The sequence below is a fragment of the Schistocerca americana genome, chromosome 2 (assembly GCF_021461395.2).
Source record: "Schistocerca americana isolate TAMUIC-IGC-003095 chromosome 2, iqSchAmer2.1, whole genome shotgun sequence".
In the NCBI taxonomy this organism is placed as follows: domain Eukaryota; kingdom Metazoa; phylum Arthropoda; class Insecta; order Orthoptera; family Acrididae; genus Schistocerca; species Schistocerca americana.
Genome location: NC_060120.1, coordinates 884881261 through 884900572, shown reverse-complemented (window position 1 = coordinate 884900572; position 19312 = coordinate 884881261). Strand labels below are relative to the sequence as shown.

The following is a 19312-nucleotide window of genomic DNA, read 5'->3' as shown; positions in this document are numbered from 1 at the left end:
AACCGCGCGACTGCTACAGTCGCAGGTTCGATACCTGCCTCGGGCATGGATGTGTGTGGTGTCCTTAGGTTAGTTAGGTTTAAGTAGTTCTAAGTTCTAGGGGACTGATGACCACAGCTGTTAAGTCCCATAGTGCTCAGAGCCATTTGAACCATTTGAACCTGACATAGGTGTGTGTCTTGTCCTTAGCGTAAGTTTGTTTAAATTACATGATATAGTTTGTGAGCTTAGGGAACGATGACCTCATCAGTTTGGTCCCATAAGATCTTACCAAAATTTTCCAAAATTTACTAAATTGGTGATCCCTTGATGCCTCAGAACGTGATCTACCAACCGATCTCTTCCTCTAGTCAAGTTGTACCACAAATTCGTCTTCTCCCCAATTCTATTCAGTACCTCCTCATTAGTTACGTGATCTGTCCACCTAATCTTCAGCATTTTTTTGTAGCACCACATTTCGAAAGCTTCTATTCTCTTCTTGACTACATTGTTTATCGACCATGTTACACTTCCATACATGGCTACACTCCATACAAATACTTTGAGAAACGACTTCTTGACACTTAAATCTAGACTCGATGTTAACAAATTTCTCTTCTTCAGAAACGCATTCCTTGCCATTGCCAGTCTACATTTTATATCCTCTGTACTTAGACCATCATTAGTTATTTAGGTCCCCAAATAATAAATGCACTCCATCTTCAGGCCACGAGTTGCCTACCGGGACCATCCGACCGCCGTGTCATCCTCAGAGCAGGATGCGCATAGGAGGGGCATGTGATCAGTACACCGCTCTCCCGGTCGTTATGATGGTATTCTTGACCGAAGCCGCTACTATTCGGTCGAGTAGCTCCTCAATTGGCATCACGAGGTTGAGTGCACCCTGAAAAATGGCAACAACGCATGGCGGCTGGATGGTCACCAATCCAAGGGCTGGCCATGCCCAATAGCGCTTAACTTCGGTGATCTCACGGGAACCGGTGTATCCACTGCGTCAAGGCCGTTGCCAGGTCCCCAAATAGCACAACTCATTTACTGCTTTAAGTGTCTCATTTCCTAATCTAATTTCCTCAGCATACCAGATTTAATTTGACTACATTCCATTATCATCGTTTTGCTTTTGTTGATGTTCATCTTATATCCTCCTTTCAGGACACTGTCTATTCCGTTCAGCTGCTCCTCCAGGTGGTCTGCTGTCTCTGACAGAATTACAATGTCGTCGGCAAACCTCAAATTCTTATTTCCTCCCCACAGATTTTAATTCCTACTTCTATTGTTTCCTTTACTTCTTTCTCAATATACAGATTAAATAACATCGAGGATGGGCTGCAACCTTCCCTTTCATGCCCCTCGGCACTTTTACTGCCATCTGGTTTCTGTAAAATTTGTAAATAGCCTTTCGCTCCCTGTATTTTGCCCCTGCCACCATCAGAATCTGAAAGAGAGTATTCCAATCAGCACTGTCAAAGTCTACAGATGATACAAACGTAGGTTTGCCTTTCCTTAACCTATCTTCTAAAATAAGTCGTACGGTCAATATTGCCTCCCGTGTTCCTGCATTTCTACAGAATCCAAACTGATCTTCCCCGAGGTCGGCTTCTACTAGTTTTTCCATTCGTTTGTAAAGAATTCGTTTTATTATTTTCCAGCCATGACTTATTAAACTGATAGTTAAGTAATTTCCACACCTGTCAACACCTGCTTGCTTTGGGATTGGAATTATTAACACGTGCAAAATGTGCATTAGTGCCCTTGTAGGCCTTATTCCTTACTGATAGTCTGATATTGACCTTAATGTTGGTAGTTTCACCTGTGTCAAATATGAACGTTATTAATGTCTGTTATCCTGCTTTCCCATGCGGTGTAACCTGTAGTACTTTTAGTTGTAAACACAACGCTCCCACTCTGTTACGTAACTGCTGTGTTTGTTACAGTGCCTGCGATTATTACTGTTCAACAACATTTCTGTTCCTTAGGAATTGGTAAACATTGTAAATTCCACATGTAGGGAACCTTGGGCACAGCTGTAAGTAAGTAACCGGGTAATGACGAGTTTCTCAGGGAGTTACCAATATTATGATAAGAATCTAATGTCTGTGTTGCTACTATGCCATAGTTTATACACATCATGATAATTTAGTACCACCAAAATTTTTTCACACAAAGAGCAACCCGGATAGCCGAAAGCTTTAATGCGCCGCCTCCAGGTTTCGGGGCGCTGACCCTGTCCTGGATATAATCCGCCTCCCCTGTATGCGGCTTTTAGGCGGTTCCCCACATGCAGATAGGTAAATATTGGGCTGGTGCCCAGGTCCTGTCTCAGATACATGCTATGCAATTATGTTGAACACGTTAACACTCATGAACATGAGATTTACTCTACGGCCAGACAGATGGGTAACACAAATTCCATCTGGAGGAGAGTGTTGGCGACAGAAACGATATCCATTGAAATATAGTACAACCATTGAAAAGGCCTGGAAGGTAATCCGCCTGCAGTATGTAATGTTTCTTTTTAATGTTTTGTATATTCATGAGAAATCTATTTCACTATACTTTGTGATATAAAAATTTAAAGCTACGAGATGTATACCTGGTTTCACGAATTCTTTGTGCATTTCTGTATAACTTTATAACTTCCGGACTAGAAATGTAAATGATATGTCAGTTGCATTTCTGAAACTTTGCATTACTGGTAAGTGTCCACGAGAAGGCGGAGGATAGGGGCCAGTTTAAATGGGACACTTGCCCCCTCTTGGAATCTGAGGGTAGAATTATTAATTCAATACAGAAAACGAAAAGAACTAAAGCGTTCGACATGTTTTTTGGCGTTATGAAAACATGTTGCAAATTAGGCGATCTGATAAGATAAGGAACGAAGAGATTCTCTGCAGAATCTGCAAAATCTCTGAAATGCATTGACAAGAAGGAGGGATAGGATCATAGAATACGTGTTAAGACGTCAGAGAGTAACTTCCGTGATCCTAGAGAGAGCTGTGGAAGGGAGGGTAAGACGGAGGGTGGAATATATCCTCCATATAACTGAAGATGTAGGTGGTAGGGAGCTAGTCAGAAATGAAGAGATCGGTACAAGAGAGGAATTCGTGGCGGGCTGCATGAAGTTAGTTAGAAGACTGATGATTCAAAATGAAGCTGAATGATTGTCTTTGATCCTAAAAGACCGTTCATTGCGCATTGCCCAGGACAACTGGAAATACTGTCGATATGACAATAACCATATCTGAATTCGTTGGTTTTCGCGATATTCACTGGAAACTATGTCGTTTCTCTCATCTGGCAATATCTTCGTCGCTGTTCAGCAGTCATAGGGGATGCGAATCCTTTACAGAATCGTGACGAAACAGAGATGTCCATCTTTTCTCTGTTACTTCCTCGTGCACCACGAATTGAGCCCACAAAATCCCAGGTTCACACGTCACTTCTCTCCTCCATTACCAGCACAACATAAACTGGCCTCTAGACCATCATATCTGAGCGACACAGTTTAGTATGCTCCATATGCACACAAGATGTGTGACAGCTTGCTGCAAAGATAGCGAAAATTTTCAAACGGCACAGCGGTTTCAGTAGACCTTGAAGGACTCCGTCATTATATTCTGTTGCTTTACTCATCTATGCCTTATTGTGTAAATCAGAATACTGCAGTCGGAAATACAAAACGCCATTAACTTCGGAGGAAAACTATGTGAATTCCAGCAGAAGACACCTTCTCTATTTATATGCGATGTAACACATTGCAACTGTATTGGCAGTTTCAAGGGTGGGTTTGGCAGGTATCCCAAACTCATTTAGCCCTAGGCTGCTCTTTCCCCAAATATAAAAAATTTTTAGGTTACAGAACAAAATTTGCCGCACTTTATTTCAGTCAGTACTAAAACCAGAAGTTATGTAACTAAGATAAAATATCCATTAACCTGATGAATGTTACATTTTGTAACAGGAGAGTTGAGATGTCATCAGAATTATAAAAGCAATTTTCTGGTTCATATCCATTTTCTCCACACAGAAAAGTTTTAATCGAGGATGTTTCCGCTGGTTACTTTTATCTGTATCTTGCAGAACATCCTTCTTTTGTCAATATATGCGTCTGCTTAACGTTATTGACGTACAGTGTGCAACTAAATTCCATTTACAGACTTCTAAAACAGGTTGCTTACGCCAAAACATAAAAAACGTCCATTAAATATGTGCTCTAATACGCTTCCCTTAAGACCTATGAGCACTTGTTCAATAGAAGAGATTTTTTTCATAGTAGCAAAGATGAGCAAAGGCTCGTAGCTCTTGAAGTATGCATTTTAGAGCCAACGGTTACTGGAGACATTTTTCTTATTTTACTCCATACTATCTCCTCCCAAAATATGGAAAACAAAGAGCTTTCCGTAGAAGAGATGTGTTTCATAGTATTGAATATTAACAAGTGCTCATTGTTCTTAAGGTACACATTTTAGAGCTCATATTTACTTGAATGTCTTTTTTTTCTCTTTTAGTGTAAGAAGTCTGTCCTCGAGGTGTGTAAAAGGAATGTAATAACACGCTGTGCGAGCAGATGAGTCATGTCAGTATATTCTAAGTTTACTCTCTAACTCGTTGGATACGCTTGAGCGATTCGATGTAGATATTATCTCGGCTTAGTCATTCACAAATGGTAATATACTTAGCATATTCATAAAATACAATGCTGTACTTTGTATACATTGTGAAATATATAGTAATATGTAGTAACTTGGGCTACTATGTCTTTTACTACAATAAGTTTTGAGTAACTATTGTCAAATTTAGGTATTAGGGCTTGAAACGACTTCTAATTCACCGATAATGAAAAGTGGAAGTTTTACAAACTTGCCTCCTCTTCGATAAATTTAGGTTGACACCCGTTGGCATTTACTGCACTCTACAGAATATAGAAAAATTTGTTATACAACATTACGATATTTCACAAATCACCGTCATTTAGTAACAAGTTTTGTAGTTAACTTTAAATAAACATTTATCAGCAAAAAAGAGTCTCAAGGCTTGCATTTGTCTGAAGATCTGTGAAGCTGTTTTATGGTTCAGAGAGATTTGTACCTACCTTTTTATTTTCGCATACTGCCGTCAAAACTGCAATTTATGCATCTTCAGTTAATGTTTAAGAATTTCGTATAATGAATTTTCTATTGTTATTTGTCTACAGTTAGTTTTAGTTTGCATGGAGGAAAATTTAATCAGGCTGTTAAGTTCTTCGAGATGTTCAGTAGTTGAAAACCCACATGTGTGTTTGTTTTGTAGTGCCACCTTCGTGGAAAACTGAACCCCAGGATGCAGAGGCAGTAGAAGGCGAGAACCTGACCATTCCATGCTCTGCTTCCGGTACTCCAACACCGAAGATATCATGGAAGAGACGGGACGCAGAGAGTTCAGCTGCAGGAACCGAGGAAATGCATACGTCCGTGAACTATGGGTGAGCAACAAGTATTTCAAAACAAAATCGGAATAGAAAACAGAATTGGCTTCATGAACTAAGCACCACCTGTCTAGTCTTTTTCTGTGTCGTTTCAGCAACAGAGTACGTCAGACTCTAGCGTTGCTATTAGTGTCAGCAAAGCTGCTTGCTTTGCCTCCAAGAAAGGGTTTAAATAACAGATTTAATTTCGGAAGCGTTTCACAAAACGTATGATCTTATATTTATCACACTTAACCCTGTTTTCATAAAATTATTCACTTGAAAGGATGGTTATGGTTAGCGTTTGGTAGGCACGTAGATCATTATAGACAGAGACATTGCTAGCTTCGGATAAAGTTGTTTGGGAAGGCACGAGCAATATGGATCGGGAGGTTCAGTCGGAGATTTGTAATTATTATCACTGACGGTCTATTCAATGGGCTTCACGTGAGAAAAGCCTGTCGTTACTACAGCTGCTCTTGAGAAATTAATACGAAGATAATTATGAATGGTTTATTTGAGTTCGGCAGCCACGATTTAATACTGATGTATTAACTGGAATAAAATATATGGATGATTTCGGTGAAAGCAGTTAAATAGAAACGGGGATTAAGTGCGCCAGCTGTGAGGAATGAGCTGCAAATACATTAGAATAATTTTATGCGTACAGTAATTACGTTGATTGGGGGCGACAGTTATGTAAATGCTGCATTTTAATTACTGTTACCAGGTTTGAGGCAAACATTACTCATTGGGATACCGCAGTGTGCAATATTAATAACAGATGGAACTGCATTAAAAATTAACTACTATCTAATAAAATATTCATTTTATGAATTTTTCTCTCTTATAGTTCGTGTGTTTGGTTCACACGATAAGTCTCTGAGATACGTCGAGTGCTACCTTCCCTCTCCTTCGCAAGGTGTGTGTGTGTGTGTATGTACGTGTGTGTGTGTGTGTGTGTGTGTGTGTGTGTGTGTGTGTGTGTGTATTTTACAGCCACCAATACACACATTACGTTCTGAAAGCAACCAGAAGGGAAATAGAAACGAAGTGAAACTTGACGAGTTGAGTAAATGTGTGATGTAATTTCAAACATATTAAAAACTCGACAGCATGACTTGCACACACTTTGACGTCGATGTATCGATGTATAAACTGCATCGCTCAGGAGGATCTCATAGACCCACTGTGTCCTATCCTGATGCGACCCCTCGGACACATCTGCTTGACTCGTCCTTGATATCCAGCGACGGAGCTGGCCTCGCACATTTTCTATCAGAGACAGATATGGGGACCTTGGTAGCCGCGGAAGTATATCAACAACTCACTGACATTTCGTACAGCCGCGTGCATTGTGTGGACGAGAACCGCAGTGTTGAAAAATGTCACCAAGGTACTGTCGCATGGATGGTAGGACATGAAGACGTTTGATGTCCGAGACGTACTGATGTTTCATCAATCGTACCTCAGTCACTACCAGCCGTGACATGAAGTCACAGCCGATGAGTCCACTCGCAGTGGCATCGGGAGTAACTCGGCTGTGCCTCTCCAAAACCTTCGAATAACGGGGTGTAGTGGGAGCCGGCCGCTGTGACCGAGTGGTTATAGGCGCTTCAGTCTGAGATCGCTCTGCTGCTATGGCCGCAAGTTCGAATCCTGCCTCGGGCATGGATGCGTGTGATGTCCTTAAGTTAGTTACGTTTAAGTAGTTCTAAGCCTATGGGACTGATGACCTCAGATGTTAAGTCCCAAAGTGCTTAGAGCCATTTGAATTTAGGATGTAGTGGACTACCACAATTAATCGCTGAACACCATGCGACGTCATTCGTCCCCTGCCCATGTTTCCCCGTCACGTCACTACTCCCTGCACAGCCCTTTGTGGTGTGGTGTTGATGGCAACCCGCTCATCGGGCGGTATTAGCGTTGTGTGACTGCTGCTAGTCTCTGATCACTGGTGTGTGATTACACAGAATATTGCAGGAAGTCCATTACCTATTTTCGGATGGCAGAGTCAAATGTGGTTACGATGTCTATGGTGCACGTTGTAGCGATCCTTGCCTTCGGTGTTCAGAATTTGCCCACTGAAAACTTGGCGACAGTTATACATGCCCTCAGGTTCCCACACAGTCGAGCGCTGTCCCTGTCACGTCCTAACACCAGACAGATCAGGACACTGCACGATTCGACAGCCGGCCAAATGGAGACTCACAATGAAGCTCCTTTCAAGCTCTGTCAGCCGCTGATAATAAGGTCTCACACGAGGAACACGGGGCATCTCCGTGACGTTCACTGTGGTCACTCAACACCCGATGCAATTCACACACCTTGTATGTCCTACCGAACCTTGTAACAACACTAAACACGAGCAAAAGTGATGTATTCTGGTGACTGCTCTGTCACAGAGAACAAAGTTTTGAAGTCGTACGTACACCTGAGAGTAATTGCAAATATGTAATTCTTTATTTGGTTTGTAACAGCACAAGCTTCGAATCATTGAGGAGTGAAATGAAAAGTCAGGCGGTTAGGACTTAACATTCCTCAGACGACCAGAGCGTCACAAACATATGAAGAAGCTACCAGCCATACTTTTAAAAGTTTGAAAATGATTACCATACGCTTATTAAAGAATTTTAATTGTCTTTTAACGAGGTGAAACTTGTATAGTAATGCTAATGTGTAATATCAGCACAGGAAACGACTTAGATGGACATTTAGAGAAGCCCCCAAAGCACATACGATGTAAACACCTAGGTTTCAAACTCCTTCTGTTATTAACTTGTGTTACTATTTTAAAGAAGGTTGTTTGCTGCTATGTAAGAGTTTATTTGATAACGACACGTGTGCATTGGATTTTCCAACCGATAAAGGAAATGCCACAGTTGCGGTGAACAGTGTAGAATTCCACTTGAAGATGCTGCACTTATTAGAAGATGACGCGTATCGGAAGGCTAGTCGCGATCCAACACAGACCATCGTCAGAAAGACAAGCAAGTTAACAAAGTACTCTGATATGCTAGTACAAGTGGTGAAGAAATTAACGCCACGTGTCGCCAGACCTCCCAGGCTTTCTAGACTGACGAAGAAACACAAGGAAGGTGTTCCTCTGAGGCGTATAGTTATTACAATCAGTTTTTTCACCAACAGATTGGCTAAACTTCTGGCAGGCTTATTGGCATCCAAACTGGTACACTGTCAACATCATGTTGTTTACTCGCAGTCATTCATTGAGACCCAAAGGAAAATAAAGATAGGCAGTCTGGACGTTGTGTCAGTTTTTACGAGGGCGCCAGTACAAGAGACGCAGAATTTTGGCCCAACAATTTCCACTTGGGATCGTCATGCTGTTCCGTAATGACTTAGCGATAACGTGCTTCATATAGAATATCATGACAGCGTTACCTTGAGAACCTCACTACCTCCAGCCATCGTGAACTTCTTCATGGAGCAGTTTTAGGAGCAAGCATCCATCTTGCTTCCTACACGTTGACGACACTTTCCTCATATGGCCTGATGGTGAAAATGCACTGTGACAATTCATCGAAAACATGAGCAATTTCTGTCCCAATTTTAAATATACTGTCGAGATTGAAAACAAAGGCCAGCTTCCGTTTTTGGGTATTTTAGTGTAGCGGAAGGCAGGAAGCCGGCTTGGTCAGGAAATCTACTCCACTAATCAGTACTTAAACATCAATCGTTTCGCCACCCCATACACTATAAAGCAGTCCTGAACTCATTAGTACAGAGGACAAAGGTTATTTCTTATGAGGACCATACCGAGTCTGAAAACACCAATAGTATCATCACCCCATCCACTATAAAGCAGTCCTGAACTCATTAGTACAGAGGACAAAGACTATTTCTTATGACGACCATGCAGAGTCTGAATTTCAGCATTTGAAACGCTTTTTCGGGGAAAAAGGTAAAAGCAAGCAAAGCTTTCAGATGCCACTGACGTAAGACGCAGAACAGGGCAAGTCGGCTGCATTCCTTCCATATTCTAGACCGACAACTAGCAAGACAGGATACATGCTGAAGAGACATCGACGGAGACTTTCAAATGTTCAAATGTGTGTGAATACCTAAGGAACCAATGTGCTGAGGTTATCGGTCCCTAGACTTACATATAACTTAAAGTAACAAAGCTAAGAACAATACACACATCCATGCCCGAGGGAGGACTCGAACCTCCAGCGGGAAGGGCCGCGTAATCCGTGCATGGCGCCTCTAACCGCGCGGCCACTCCGCGCAGCACCAGTGTCCCAACCCGTCTCCAAGATAAGAAGAAACGGGATAATTTTTTTATTTCGTCCGTCTCAGTTGCATAGATTTTAAATTCATCTGTAGTGGTTACCGGTTCCGGACTGATACGTCCATTCTCAAACCACACATCTAAAATTACGGAGTACATGCTTTACATAATGCGTACATGCAGTATGTGCGACAATATCATAAGTACTCATATGCTTATAGACATACCTTTCCATTAACCGTAATGATTCATGCAGTATGCCGGCCGTGGCGGCCGAGCGGTTCTAGGCGCTTCAGTCCGGAACCTCGCGATTGCTACGGTCGCAGGTTCGAATCCTGCCCCGAGCATGGATGTGTGTGATGTCCTTAGGTTAGTTAGGTTTAAGTAGTTCTAAGTTCTAGGGGACTGATGACTTTATACGTTAAGTCCCATAGTGCTTAGAGCCATTCATGCAATATGGTGCCAAAAGGTACGAACAACTTCTGTTCAGAAAAGTATACACTGGGCTACAAGTACCCTCATTTGTCTTAGCATATGTGTCTGTTACAACTGACCGACAAAACCAAACTAACAACTATTAAATACAGTAGTGAGCAGAACATCATTGTTGTTGTCGCCCTCACACTAACGCGCGTGCACGTACGACTCCCTATTATTTTTGTATGGTGCTGACGCGACCATTGTCATTTATTGATAAGATTTTTAAAAGGTGAGGAAGTACCGTTTTTATATTATAGCAAATGTTGACAATTTTGTTTTACAAAATAATGTAGCATCCAAATGAAAATATCAGTTTTACATTGCAGGAAATGTTTGCCTCTTTTTCTTTTCTTTCTTTTACAATATAATGTAGCGTCCAAATGGAACATACAACGACAGGAGGCGACGATTTAACGAGCCCTCGTGTATACAACCCCGTATTTTTGTAGAAGGGTGTAGTACCAAGCATTGCTACCTTGCACACATTGTGTAACAGCGAAAAATATAAAATATGCTGTTCATGATTGTAAGTCAGCCACATGCTGTCTAAAAATTAAATAAGGCGAAAGACATAATAGAGTTACAGCTTAACGAATCACATTATTAGTGTAACGTTTGGCACCAAACCAACAGTAATGCTTTAAGTAAACACTTCACTGCACGGTACCGAACATAATGAATAATCAGTAATAATGCATGGTGCGAAGGCCGCATTTTAATCGAAACATTATACGCGCATTGATTATATATGCATACTACTCCTTGATTTTATACAAAATGCCGGTAATATATGATTACATAGAGCTGCATTACAAAAGATCAGGGACTGATGGCCTATGTAGTCTGGACCCTTCATTCTCCACAAACCAACTAACCATCAAAAGGGCATGTTACAAATAATATCGGACCTCGTGCGGATTTTGGTCGTAGACATTTAGACGAGTGTATCAAACAAACACATGGCGCACACCCTAAGCGCGCTAGTAATATAACAACATATGCTTACTCGAGGCATGCTGACACGGGATGTTGGGTCATCAACTATTCAGTACTGAAGAAATCAGATATTTTTTTATTTCGGCTCTGTCGGCTGCACTGATATAAAAATTCAGCAAGATAAGAGATACACCGGGTGGTGAGAAAATGTCTAAAACGCTTGAAAGGCTTTTAGAAATGCTTCAAGACAGGCGTACTGATACATAAACGATAAGAAAAAGTTTCAATAAGTTGCGCCGTTGCTGAGTTATTTAGCAATGAAGTTAGACAATCAGGTCAACTGCACGTGCAAATTCAAGTTTCAGCTAACCAAACAAAGCACTGGCAGGCCGCTTGAATGTGTGCGCGACGCCCCGATTGGCTAATTTCAGTGATAAATAAATCCTAAACGGCGCAACGTACCGAATTTTTGGTTTTAAAATTTGTGTCTTTGTGCATCCCGCCCTGCAAAATTACAGCAAACGTTTGAGACCTTTTCTGACCACCTTCTATTACGCCCCATTGAAGTCAACATAGGTCTTCCAGATCCTGGCCTGTATCCAATCTCTTGTCAATGTCACAGGATTTACATAAGACAAACTATACACACTGTTGTCGAACCTTGTGCAGAGCATTCACAACATAACAAAGGGAACTTGACCAACTGCTCATTTCCAGAAAGTGAGATAAAATACGCTATTTGCCATTAAAATTGCTACACAACGAAGAAATGCAGATGATAAATGGTATTCATTGGACAAATATACTATACTAGAACTGACATGTGATTACATTTTCACGCAATTTGGGTGCATAGATCCTGAGACATCAGTACCCAGAACAACCACCTCTGGCAGTAATAACGGCCTTGATACGCCTGGGCGTTGAGTCAAACACAGCTACGATGGCGTGTACAGGTACAGCTGCCCATGCAGCTCCAACACGATACCACAGTTCATCAAGAGTAGTGACTAGCGTATTGTTACGAGCCAGTTGCTCGGCCACCATTGACCAGACGTTTTCAATTGGTGAGAGATCTGGAAAATGTGCTGGCCAGGGCAGCAGTCGAACATTTTCTGTATCCAGAAAGGCCTGTACAGGATGTGCAACATGCGGTTGTGCATTATTCTGCTGAAATGTAGGGTTTCGAAGGGATCGAATGAAGGGTAGAGCCACGGGTCGTAACACATCTGAAATCTAACGTCCACTGTTCAAAGTGCCGTCAGTGCGAATAAGAGGTGACCGAGACGTGTAACCAATGGCACCCCATACCATCACGCCGAGTGATGCACCAGTATGGCGATGACGAATACACGCTTCCAATGTGCGTTCACCGCGATGTTGCCAAACACGGACGCGACCATCATGAGACCGCAGCCACGGTCTCCGAGCTGATATTCCATGCTGCTGCAAACGTCGTCGAACTGTTCGTGCGGATGGTTGTTATCTTGCAAACGTCCCCATTTGTTGACTCAGGGATCGAGACGTGGCTGCACGATCCGTTACAGCCATAGGGATAAGATGCCTGTCATCTCGACCGCTACTGATACGATGTCGTTGGGATACAGCACGGCGTTCCGTATTACCCTCCTGAACCCGCCGATTCCATATTCTGTTAACAGTCCTTGGATCTCGACCAACGCGAGCAGCAATGTCGTGATACGAGAAACCGCAATTGCGATAGACTACAATCCGACCTTTATCATAGTCGGAAGCACGATGGAACGCATTTCTCCTCCTTACACGAGGCATCACAACAACGTTTCACCAGGCAACGCCGGTCAACTGCTGTTTGTGTATGAGAAATCGGTTAGAAACTTTCGTCATGTCAGCACGTTGTAGGTGTCGCCACCGGCACCAACCTTGTGTGAATGCCCTGAAAAGGTAATAATTTGCTTATCACAACATCTTCTTCCTGTCGGTCAAATTTCGCGTATGTATCACGTCATGTTCGTGGTGTAGCAATTATAATGGCCAGTAGTGTACTATTAGAAAAGACGAGAGTTCCGGCTCAAACATCAGCGTACTGATTTTCTGTTATAAAAGAAGTGGTCGAAATTAGAATGAATAGCAACAGTTTTAACACAGACTTGGAGTACCACTTAAGGTGCATTAACACCAATGCGACTAGGCGCAGATGTGTCATGTCACTAGGCGCGTGCGGCCATTGCAAGAAGAGGCAAGAAGGCGCACGCACCGGTGCTAAGTCACGCTCTCCTGTCGATTGCGGGCATTGGCCGCCGTGCGAAGGTGCAGGAGCCTCCCCTTAGCAGACGAGTTGCGTGTGGGCAAGCACAGCCACACAGCAACTACACTCCTGGAAATGGAAAAAAGAACACATTGACACCGGTGTGTCAGACCCACCATACTTGCTCCGGACACTGCGAGAGGGCTGTACAAGCAATGATCACACGCACGGCACAGCGGACACACCAGGAACCACGGTGTTGGCCGTCGAATGGCGCTAGCTGCGCAGCATTTGTGCACCGCCGCCGTCAGTGTCAGCCAGTTTGCCGTGGCATACGGAGCTCCATCGCAGTCTTTAACACTGGTAGCATGCCGCGACAGAGTGGACGTGAACCGTATGTGCAATTGACGGACTTTGAGCGAGGGCGTATAGTGGGCATGCGGGAGGCCGGGTGGACGTACCGCCGAATTGCTCAACACGTGGGGCGTGAGGTCTCCACAGTACATCGATGTTGTCGCCAGTGGTCGGCGGTAGGTGCACGTGCCCGTCGACCTGGGACCGGACCGCAGCGACGCACGGATGCACGCCAAGACCGTAGGATCCTACGCAGTGCCGTAGGGGACCGCACCGCCACTTTCCAGCAAATTAGGGACACTGTTGCTCCTGGGGTATCGGCGAGGACCATTCGCAACCGTCTCCATGAAGCTGGGCTACGGTCCCGCACACCGTTAGGCCGTCTTCCGCTCACGCCCCAACATCGTGCAGCCCGCCTCCAGTGGTGTCGCGACAGGCGTGAATGGAGGGACGAATGGAGACGTGTCGTCTTCAGCGATGAGAGTCGCTTCTGCCTGGGTGCCAATGATGGTCGTATGCGTATTTGGCGCCGTGCAGGTGAGCGCCACAATCAGGACTGCATACGACCGAGGCACACAGGGCCAACACCCGGCATCATGGTGTGGGGAGCGATCTCCTACACTGACCGTACACCACTGGTGATCGTCGAGGGGACACTGAATAGTGCACGGTACATCCAAACCGTCATCGAACCCATCGTTCTACCATTCCTAGACCGGCAAAGGAACTTGCTGTTCCAACAGGACAATGCACGTCCGCATGTATCCCGTGCCACCCAACGTGCTCTAGAAGGTGTAAGTCAACTACCCTGGCCAGCAAGATCTCCGGATCTGTCCCCCATTGAGCATGTTTGGGACTGGATGAAGCGTCGTCTCACGCGGTCTGCACGTCCAGCACGAACGCTGGTCCAACTGAGGCGCCAGGTGGAAATGGCATGGCAAGCCGTTCCACAGGACTACATCCAGCATCTCTACGATCGTCTCCATGGGAGAATAGCAGCCTGCACTGCTGCGAAAGGTGGATATACACTGTACTAGTGCCGACATTGTGCATGCTCTGTTGCCTGTGTCTATGTGCCTGTGGTTCTGTCAGTGTGATCATGTGATGTATCTGACCCCAGGAATGTGTCAACTAAGTTTCCCCTTCCTGGGACAATGAATTCACGGTGTTCTTATTTCAATTTCCAGGAGTGTAGAACCATGGTGTTCAGGAGTAGTCACATCTGTAGTAGGGCTTGGGGTCGGGTTTTAGACATCGAGCGCAAGCAAAGACAGAGGTTGGACGTTTCTAGGGAAGTGGGAGTGACAGTTTCAAAACGTGGCGCCAGCCTTCTAGCACCACCAGAAGTCATTCTGTCCCGTTCGAGGGCCACCAGAATGACAGGCCGTGGTACTTACGTCACAGAACTCGACACTGCAGTTTTCACGAGTGACAGCAGCCGTCTCCGGTAAGGAGCGAGTACCATTTCACACGAGTTTAATAATTCTTGACGGCGCGTTTAACTGTACGCAAGCTCTCGATATCACACGACACTGTTAAGACTTTTAGTGGGTGCCTTTTGAATAACATATCGATCTCCCGTGGGCTCTGCAGAGAATCGAGTATTCGAGATGTGTGGCGGACAATCCGACTACTGTGATGTCACATATTTGTTGCACGGTGCACATTTCTCGTGGGCTCCAAGCTGACTAGTGTGACATCACAAGTTAGTAACGGGGCCCGAATTTCTCGTGGGCCCCGGTACCGAGGCGGGACGGAATTGTTATGAGCTGCCCAGTTTGCCTCCCTCACAAGTGTCAGTTAGGTGATCTCTCTCAAAGGTTCCAGACGTCGCCTTTGCATCTATACAAGAAACACGCCGTGCCAGATCCGGTAGTCAGCGGTTTTAATTCCTGATAAGAACGGCAGAGACAGCTATCGAAAGATGGAGTGTGTTATTCGAAGTGACGTTGCTTGTGTACCGAAAAGATTTTACTGATGAAAAATACATATGTTCAAGAAAGAGATAAAAATTCCCTTGACATGTTCCAAACAGACAGCAACCAGTACTTCCGAACTATATAAGCATAGATCAGATGTGGCTTAAATTAAAAAATATTCACTGAAGCGTCGATAAACTGGTACACCTGCCTAATATCGTGGAGGCCCCTGCGAGCACGCAGAAGTGCCGCAACACGACGTGGCATGGACTCGACCAACGTCTGAAGTAGTGCCGGAGGGAACCAACACCATGAATCCTGCAGGGCCTTCCATAAATCCATAAGAGCAAGTACGTGGGGGTGGGGACCTCTTCTGCACAGCACGCTGCAAGACATCCTAGATATGCTCAATAATGTTCGTATCTGGGGAGTTTGGTGTTTTAACTCAGAAGAGAGTTCCCTGACCCACTGTGTAGCAATTCTGAAGGTGTAGGATGCTCGAATTGCCAAAGTCCGTCGGAAGGCACAATGGGCATGAATGGATGCAGGTGATCAGACAGGATGCTTACGTACGTATCACCTGTCAGAGTGTCCTAGCTGAGCGGTCAGTGCGACGGAATGTCATACGTAGCGGCCCGGGTTCGATTCCCGGCTGGGTCGGATACCGGGTGTTGTGTTGTCCATATTATCATCATTTCATCCCCATCGACACACAAGTCACCGAAGTGGCGTCAACTCGAAAGACTTGCACCAGGCGAACGGTCTGCCCGACGGGAGGCCCTAGCAACACGGCATTTCCATTTACCTGTCAGAGTCGTATCTAGACGTTTCATGTATCTAATATCACTCCAACTGCGCACGCCCCACACCATTACATAACGACCACCAACCTGAACAGTTCACTACTGACATGCAGGTTCCATGGATTCATGCGTTTGTCTCCTACCCATACAGGGTACAATTCGCTCGATACAATTTGAAACGAGACTCGTCCGACCTAGCAACATGTTTCCAATCATCAACAGTCCAATGTCGGTGTTGACGGACCCTGGCGAGGCTTAAAGCTCTGTGTCGTGCAGTCATCAAGGGTTCAAGAGTGGACCTTCGGCTCCAAAAGTCCATATCGATGATGTTTTGTTGGATGATTCACGGTGCACTAGTGAAATGGTCGTACGGGAGAATCCCCACTTCATTGCTACCTCGGAGATGCAGTGTCCATTCAAACGTGTGCCGACTATAACGCCACGTTGAAACTCACTTAAATCTTGATAACCTGCCATTGTAGCAGCAGTAACTGATTTAACAACTGCGCCAGACACTAATTGTCTTATATAGGCGTTGCCGTCCGCAGTGCCATACTCTTCCCTATAACTTACCTCTGTATTTCAATACGCGTGCCTATACTAGTTTCTTTGGCGCTTCAGAGTAGTATTGACGGCACTTGAGACACTTGTACCGAATAAATCAATAAGTAATGGAACTGATTCCGTACTCGAAACAGAAAAAGTCAAAACACTTCCGCAAAAGCAACCAAATAATCACGCCAAATTTAAAAGTACAGAAAATCTCCAAGATGGGCGATGTTCTACTGTAGCTCGAAATTTAGTGCGGACTTGTGTGCAAAACGCTTTTAATAGTTTCCACAAGGAAAGTCCGCAACGAAATCTGGTAGAAATTCTAAAGAGATTCCGTTCGTACGCCAGCCGCAAGACACAGCCAGTACCTTCACTGCGAACTATAGTCGTGTTACAGATAAAGGAGTCGGTAAAGCGGAGTTACTAAACACAGCTTTCTGAAAGTCATCTTGTTCTCCATAGATGTTGAAGTAAATATTTCAGAGCTAGAATCAAGAACAGTTACCAACATGAGTAAATTAGAAGCAGACATTCTCGATTTAGCGAAGCATCTTAAATAACTTAACAAAGGGAAGTTTTCTGGTCCAGTTACGTTCCTTCAGAGTATAGTGGTGTAATAGCTTCATACTTAGCAGTCAAATACAACAGCGTGCTCGGCGTAAGATTCGCACTTAAAGAATGGAAAGTTGCACAGGACGCCAATGCTTAAGGAAGGAGACAGGAGTAATCCGCTGAATTACATATCACTGACGTCGGTTAGTAGTAGGATTTTGGAACATTTACTTTGTTCAAACATTATTCGTCTATGTTTTGTTTTTTCTGTGCCAGTCAGAATTAAGAAATTGAAGAGATGTAAACAAGCATTGGTCCATTTAAATAATTAAATTTTAAGTTTTGAAAGAAGGAAGAAATCTAAAGACAGTAAGTTTTCCTCCGTCTACACTCTGAGGAGAATTAATAAGTGGTATTTTTATAGGTTATATTTGTATGTCTCAAGTTGTCTACACGCACTTGTCACTTACTAGTGAAATTTCCTTACCTATACCGTAAAAATCTACCGTCAAAATAACTTTGGATAATTATTAAAAGTTTGAAATGTGATGAGTTTCTTGTACTTCCCGTAAAATTTAGTTGTTTGAACAAAACACATTTTCAAACAGGGTGCGTTTTAAATTGTACTCCCTCATCGATAAATGTCTGCGGACGCACATGGGATGCAATATTATCCAGAACAGTGTTACCAGAGGGACAGTACTGTGCCCCCATTTGAGTTAAAAAAAGAAAGAAAGAAAACAAAAAAAGAAAAATAGAGTAGTCTACCTGCCTGGCCAACTGGCTAGAAGGCATTTTTCGGGAGTTGCTTACAGCGGGCAAAACTGAGTGGTAGTTCAGTTTTCCTCCAGGGTACAAGAAGCGTCTACATCTACATCTACGTGATTACTCTGCTATTCACAATAAAGTGCCTGGCAGTGGTTTCAATGAACCACCTTCATGTTGTCTCTCTACCGTTCCACTCTCGTACGGCACGCGGGAAAAACGAGCACTTAAATTTTTCCTTGCGAGCCCTGATTTCTCTTATTTTGTCATGATTATCATTTCTCCCGATGTAGGTAGGTGCCAACAGAATGTTTCCGCAATCGGAGGAGAAAATTGGTGATTGAAATTTCATGAGAAGATCCCGTCGCAACGAAAAACGCCTTTGTTTTAATGACTGCCAGTCCAATTCACGTATCATGTCTGTGGAACCCTGCCTCGGGCATGGATGTGTGTGATGTCCTTAGGTTAGTTAGGTTTAAGTAGTTCTAAGTTCTAGGGGACTGATGACCTCAGATTTAAGTCCCACAGTGCTCAGAGCCATTTGAACCACGTCTGTGACACTATCTCCCCTAGCCGGCCGAAGTGGCCGTGCGGTTAAAGGCGCTGCAGTCTGGAACCGCAAGACCCCTACGGTCGCAGGTTCGAATCCTGCCTCGGGCATGGATGTTTGTGATGTCCTTAGGTTAGTTAGGTTTAACTAGTTCTAAGTTCTAGGGGACTAATGACCTCAGCAATTGAGTCCCATAGTGCTCAGAGCCATTTGAGCCTATCTCCCCTATTTGGCGATAATACAAACCGAGCTGCCCTTCTTTGTACTTTTTCGATGTCATCCGTCAGTCCCACCTGATGCGGATCCCACACCGCACAGCAGTACTCCAGAATAGGGCGGACAAGCGAGGTGTAAGCAGTCTCTTTGGTAGACCTGTTGCACCTTCTAAGTGTTCTGCCAATGAATCGCAGTCTATGGTTTGCTCTACCCACAATATTATCTATGTGATCGTTCCAATTTATGTTACTTGTAATTGTAAT

General features: G+C 44.1%; 1 protein-coding gene across 1 annotated transcript in view; it reads left to right on the top strand.

Moving 5' to 3' along the window:
* LOC124594522 (Down syndrome cell adhesion molecule-like protein Dscam2) overlaps positions 1–19312 on the top strand; it is a 363828-nt gene that overhangs the window by 104446 nt on the left and 240070 nt on the right. Inside the window, exon 8 of the mRNA XM_047132896.1 lies at positions 5290–5461. Within this exon, the coding sequence (XP_046988852.1) occupies positions 5290–5461 (172 nt within the window). The remainder of the gene's footprint in view (positions 1–5289; positions 5462–19312) is intronic.